Raw genomic sequence first — 6,909 nt, 5'->3', positions numbered from 1 at the left:
GAAACAAAAATAGAACCACACTATCTAATATAAATAACATACTGGCAATTTTGGGCAGTTTACCCAAAATGATATTACTTCAAACCTGTAAAAATTGAACTACTACTGTAAGACTAGCTGGGTCACAAGTTATTTTTCATCCAAAATAATTCAAGAGCTCTGCCACATTGAGGAACTTCATGAGTCTTAAACTGTCAACGTGTTATAATCACTAAAGTAGCCACATCTTTCCCTTCTTTGCTGTTGTCAAATTAAACACAAGAAAAAAAATGCTAAAAAACAACCAAAACTATGATATGACTACAGAGAAAATTAAAAAACAAAATGAGACAAACCATTAACCTCAAGTATTCTTCCTTAGATCCAGGAAAATGTAGAGGCAATTACAAATTCCTCAGAACCATAATCAAAAATATGCTACAGCAGTTAACAGACGGTAATAAAAGAGTACTAGTAAAAGAAAAGCAATATTGAAAAGGATTCGTTACATAGTTTACCATTTTAAGCACAACTGGTTCCTCAAATTTAGATGCACAATCTCCAGATAAAATCTTTGCTTTGCCCATAAAGCAATCATAGTATTTGATCCCACATCACTAGAGCACCAAAGCAGAACATAATCTGGGGACAATAGACTCAATGAGCAAATACTGTATCATTCCGTCTAGGTGGTCTATCAGGAATGCTCCCTGGCTTGAACTTTGATGCCTCGTGCCTAGCAAGTTCTGGAGGCACAGGACTATTGCTTTGAGTAAGCATTTGCTTGAGATCATAGAAGACATCAGAGTCGCTAAGAGTTAAAAATGTAGTGGCTACACCGGTCTTCCCAGCACGACCTGTACGTCCAATGCGATGGGTGTATGATTCAATATTACTGGGCATTTCATAATTAATGACATGGGCAACATCAGGTATATCAATCCCACGTCCTACTACATCCGTTGCAACCAACACATTGTATCTCTTGGTCCTAAAACCTTCAAGGCTGATTTCTCTCTGATCCTGGGACTTCCCACCATGCAAAGTGGTAACACGATACCCTGCCCTGTCCAAATTCTTAGCAACTGTATCTGCATTTTTCTTTGTGTTAACAAACACTATAGCAGTCTTATCTCCAAGCTCATCCAGCAACCTCTGCAATCTGCCTGGTTTCTCTGATTCCTTCACCATCATCACATTCTGAGTGATGAGGTCTGTTGCCTTACCTGCAGTTCCAATGTTCACGACTACAGGATTTCGCAAATACTTCCTAGCAAGCCGCTCTACAGCAGGTGGCATGGTAGCACTGAACATGTATGTCGTTCTGTAGATCCTCTTGTCATCTAATTCTTCGTCCTCATTCTCTGGTTTCATATTACTCGAAGGCATAGCCTCTAGCACCCCCACAACTTGGGGTTCAAAACCCATATCAATCATGCGGTCAGCTTCATCAAGAACAACATAATTACACTGGTTAAGAACAACATACCGCCTCTCTAAACAATCCAGAAGGCGCCCAGGAGTGGCAATAACAACTTCACACCCTTGTCTAACCTTAAACCCCTGTTCTTCTATGGACTGACCCCCCACTATAGAAACAACTTTAATACCCAAGTAGTGAGCGAATTTAACAGTCTCATCCTCAATTTGCTGTGCAAGTTCTCGAGTTGGCGCCATAACAACTGCATATGGCCCCTCGGCCTCGTTCTCTTCACTCATAGGAGGAAGCCTAGTTATGTAAGTCAACATGGGAAGAACAAAAGCAGCAGTCTTACCTGAACCAGTCTCAGCAATACCAATAACATCACGTTGCTGGAGGCCAAGTGGGATAGCCGCCATCTGAATAGGAGATGGGGTCTTGTAACCAGCCCTCTCCACAGCCTTAAGCAATTCAGAACTAAGCTTGCTCTCAGTCCAACTCCTCATAGGTCGAGGGATTCTGGAACCTTTATACGAGATGTTGAAATCTTCCCTGAAAATTCTCCAATCCCTCTCAGACATCTCCTCAAGCTTCTTCTCGGACCAATGCCGATCAACCCTCATATCAAAGGTATCATACAAATCAGCAGCCTGCTCCTTCAACTTTTGAGCCGCAGCCTCTCCAGGAGTCTCCTCTACACCCTCCTTTTTCCGAATTTCTTCCCTCAGCTCCTTCTCATTCTTGGCAGCAAGCTTCTTCTGCTCCCTCCTATCCATCCCAGCCCGAAAACCCCTGCCAAACAGCAATCTAGCCTCATGAGGGTTTTGGTACAGAATATTCATATCCCGAGAAGTGTCCTCTGTATTCTCCCAGTCAAACGAGAAACGAAACTTCTCACTCGGCTTAATCACCCGTTTCTTCGGCTTCTTCGACCCCAAATACTGTTCCTTAATCGCGTCCAACTCCTTCTCCTTCTCTCTGTCCCGAGTCTTCTGCTCCCTTGCTTTCTGCTCTTCCTCCCGCTCCCTCTCCCGGTTCCGCCGCTCCGAGTCGCGGTAATCCCTTTCTCGTTCCCTCTCTCTTTCCCGTTCCCGTTCCCGCTCTCGATCTCTCTCCCGCCGTTCACGGTGCTCTCTTTCTCTATCTCTCTCCCTCTCACGATCCTTATCCCTATCCCGATCCCTATCCCTATCGGAGGAGGGTTTAGAGCCATCAGCGGAAGAAGGGCGATGGGTTTGAAGCAGCAGTTGCTCAGCACGGCGTTTTTGTTCGGCGACTTCTTCCTCCCGCTTCTGAAGAGCTAACTGTTCCCGCTGGGCTTTGGTGAGGAAGACAGGCTTCTTCGCGCCGTCCGGCTTAGTCAACCCGTCGTCCGCCGCTCGCTTCATCACCGTCGCCGCCGGCAAGTGAAAAATTGTTCTCTACAAAGTTCTAGGGAATTTTGGGGGAAATGTGTTAGGGTTTTTAAAATAGAAAATGAATTGCTAGGGATTTTTGGGAAATAGTCAGTTAGATTGAGTAGTACCGGAACCGGGAAATCCCAAATCGGGTTTCAATAATCTGATTCCTAGAATTTAGGAACGGATTATTATATCGTGAAAAGGAATTGCCGTCGCTTGGGTAATCGCAGGAGGGGAAGAAATATATTTACGCCGCCACTGAAATTAATGTCTGGTTAGATGGGACTTGGAGAAAAAAATAATAAAAGTGGAAAGAACAAATTCAAGGGTAATTTAGTGATTTCATATTTTTCAATTAAAAAACTTCTACGTCCTCTCATTGTGTATGCTTTGGAGCCGGAATTGCTTGGTAATTTTAGTTCAGTTTTATCGGTGAATATTTGGTAGTGTATAAACTATCATCGTTGGATTTATAATAAAGATACAAAAATTGAATTTTAAATTTCTCATTGTGTATGCTTTGGAGCCGGAATTGCTTGGTAATTTTAGTTTAGTTTTATCAGTAAATATTTGGTAGTGTATAAACTATCATCGTTGAATTTATAATAAAGATACAAAAATTAAATTTTAAATTTAAATTTTGCATAGTTATCATTCATCCAACGCTGATAGTGTATACATTGGTAATGCAGAAAAGATTAATCCTAACTTTAGTCCTTTCAACCTCTTCAAATTTTCTTACCTTTTTTTTCTGCCAAAATTAATTTTCAAATAGCAATCCCTTGAAATCAAGACACAAGGCGAATTGAAAAAGGAAATTACAACGGAATTTTTTGACATATATTCGCTAAGAAAGAGCAAAACATCCAATATTGCCCTATACATATAGCAAAGTCCACACATCGGATTCCATATTGCCCTAAAGAAATTGATTGATCTACTCCTTTTGCTATACATGCACAAATTTTGGTGATTGATGTGCGAAATGAACCAAATAGTAGAAGACACAACAATTTTGTTATGCACCAATTTTGGTGATTTAAAGCACGAAATGAACCAAAAAGTAGAAGACACAGCAATCTTGTTCAAAAAAAGAAAGTAAAATTGAACAGATTTGAGCACAGTCAAGACAAAAGTTTCATTAAGCTCAAAATCTTTTCATTGATTGATTAGGGCTATTCTACTATGAGAGGTGTTTATAGACGAAATAAACCTACTAGTAATAACAAGTCAACAACTAAATAACAAGCAAAAAACTAAACAACAAGGAAATAGAATAACACATGAATAGTTAAAAATAAGGGGTTAATCTTCAAAGGATGGCACTTTCATCCTTCCATGCATAATAAATAATTATAATTTAAAGTTAAAATTAAAAATTTTCAAATGCAACATGTATTCAACACTATAATGTGTATTAGTGCATGTGTCGATATACATATTTGATTAACACAAAAATAATGAATGCCAGCTGCCTTGATCTTATTTCTTGGAGTGAACTTATTAATATGTCTTAGACTATTTTAGTGCAGCATATTAATCTAGGCCCAAAACTATGGAGTCCATGTCCCAAACTGTTGTTGATTTTGTTTGTGGCTCTTGGGCTTTTGTCATTTTCTTCTGGATAAATGATTTAGAAAGTAGGGATAATTTCAGAAACTTCGCTTGAGGTTTCTGGTTATTTTATTGGCTTCCTTTCAAATTTTTAAAATTACACTAACCTCCCTTGAGGTTACTTATCTTGTAATATTTAGAGCCAATCAATAATTAAAAAAGTGATATTAGGAGAGAGAACATAATATGATTTCGTCATTGCTCCTCATCTGCTACATTATTTAATTAATTTAATACCAACATGCATGTTAAAGAAAAATACTAAAATTTGCTGTTTATTATTAGGGATCAAATCACATATAACATAAAAAAAATATATATATATTATTTTATATTTTTCATTTAATATAAGATCCAAATTACTCTCTTCAGTTACATACCCACTGTCAAATATGATCAACAATAAATAATCAAAACATTTGCAACCAAAATATTACAGAGAACAAACTTTAACATCATAAATATTATTTTCAACATATTAAGGTTAGTTGTTGAGATTTTTATGGTATTAAAGTTCGATCTTTGTAATATTTTGATTAATTGTTATTAATCATGTTTGACAATAGGTTGGATCCTATAGTAAGTGAAATATATAGAATGATACACTATTTTTAATGCCGATGATAAACAACAAATTTTAATATTTTCTTTAATATTTGGACTGGTATTAGATTAATTAAACAATTTAGTAGATGGAATCATATTATCTTTTCTCTCCTAATATCACTTTTTAATTGTTTGTTGGATTTAGATGTTAAATAAATCTCCAGAGAGGTTAGTGTAATTTTTAAAACTTGGAGAGGAGGCCAATGAAATTGTCAGAAACCTCATAGGAGACTAGTAAATAATTAGGTCAATCCATTTATATCCATTTAACAAATGAATATACATATATCCAATTACCTATTTTTGAGTCACTTAAAATTCTACTCATTTTCTTTTATTTTTCACATGTTGTTGGACAAGAAAAAATTGTATTTTATTGTTATTAGATTGGTAAGAAATTCAAATGCACTTGCTTAACACTCACTAAAACTTGAATTTAAATGAATAATTATTTTTAAATGCATATAAATATAAATGAGTGAGTCGGGTTAACTCACTGCTCGCCAATTAAATGGATTTAATTGAATGCCCATTTAGACCGATTCAAAAATAATGGACAGGTCTGGGTGGGTTATTAATGACTAGTTTAAATGGATCAATATAATTGAGTTGTGATCGTTACATCTCTGTTACCAAGGACCAAGGGATCTCTGTTGATGTGAGTACCATTGCTTAATCCGATTGCTTACTAGTCTTCCATGGGGCAACTGAATTTTCAGAACATGTCGGGATATTAAATTGAAGAAATTAATGTGGAATTTTAGAATTGGAGTCTAGTGTACAATTCTAGTGGTGCGCCGATTAAGCTACTAACTTGTTGAATCTATGGCTGCAAACGAGACGAGTCGAGTCAAATTTTGGGCTAATCGAGTCGAGTTTCGATTAAATTTTATCAAACCCGAGTTCGACGAGTCAGCAAATTTAAAGCTCGAGCTTGAATCGAATCGATTCGAGTCAAGCTCGAGCTCGAAAAAAAATAAAAAATAATTATTTTATTTTTTTAAAAATAAATAAAATAATATTTTTTCTTAATAAATAATAAAATATTAAGGATATATATGTAATTTTACTATTAAAATAAGAAAATAAAAAAAATATATACTTAAAATAAAAAAAAATATATATATACTTAAAATAAAAAAAATAAAAAATATTATATATATATACTCGAGCTTGCGAGCCGAGCCGGCTAACGAGTTTAATATTTTGAGCTCGAGTTCGAGCTCGATTTTGACTCAAGCTCGATATTAATCGAGTTTGACTCGAGCCGCTCGCAAGCGATTCGATTCGTTTGCAGCCCTAGTTGAACCCATGACCTGGTCGGTTTAATAACAATAGTTCAAAATGACTTGTATCTATTGACAATTCTCAAAAAGGGGTAGTATAATGCAGATTTAACTCATTTTTAGTGGATTCTTTCTTCATTTCTCACAATATACATCTGAATCCATGTCACGTGTCTTTATTTATTAGGAAGGAATATAATTATTTTAAATTTAACTAATCCTAACTTTTATTAATAAATAAAGACACTATCATACATCCAAATGTGCAATGCCGAGGACATTGACAGAGAATCCACGAGAGAGCAGCCAAGTCCAATATAATGCTACGCTAAATTCTACCGTGCGTATGTTGCACGGCATTACATGTAGTACCTCAAACTTATATTCTGACATTTAGTACACTAATGATTTTTGTGTTCAAATTTTTTCTAAAAAAAAAAAAGAAGATTAATTAGTACAAAAATGTTTTTTGGGTTTAAAATTTTCCATTGTTGTACTTAATACCACCCTTAAATTTTGCGTGTATTCTCCAAAAAAGCAAAAACCATAGGATAAATGTGCTAAATTGTGACAAGAAATAAACGTAGAACTCTACTTAATGAAG

At 36.0% G+C, this 6,909-nt stretch overlaps 1 protein-coding gene across 1 annotated transcript; it reads right to left on the bottom strand.

Annotated features, from left to right (window-relative positions):
• Window positions 1–337: 337 nt before the first annotated feature.
• On the bottom strand, window positions 338–3,079 carry LOC113714339 (DEAD-box ATP-dependent RNA helicase 21-like). The gene is made up of 2 exons (XM_027238141.2): window positions 2,925–3,079; window positions 338–2,830 (listed from the first exon to the last, which is right to left on the bottom strand). The coding sequence occupies exon 2, from the start codon at window positions 2,785–2,787 to the stop codon at window positions 637–639; it is 2,151 nt and encodes a 716-aa protein (XP_027093942.1). The 5' UTR covers window positions 2,788–2,830; window positions 2,925–3,079; the 3' UTR covers window positions 338–636.
• Window positions 3,080–6,909: the final 3,830 nt, after the last annotated feature.

Source organism: Coffea arabica, chromosome 10c, assembly GCF_036785885.1.
Source record: "Coffea arabica cultivar ET-39 chromosome 10c, Coffea Arabica ET-39 HiFi, whole genome shotgun sequence".
Classification (NCBI taxonomy): Eukaryota; Viridiplantae; Streptophyta; class Magnoliopsida; order Gentianales; family Rubiaceae; genus Coffea; species Coffea arabica.
Note: the sequence above shows the minus strand (reverse complement) of the source record. Positions and strands in the feature narration are given on the sequence as shown.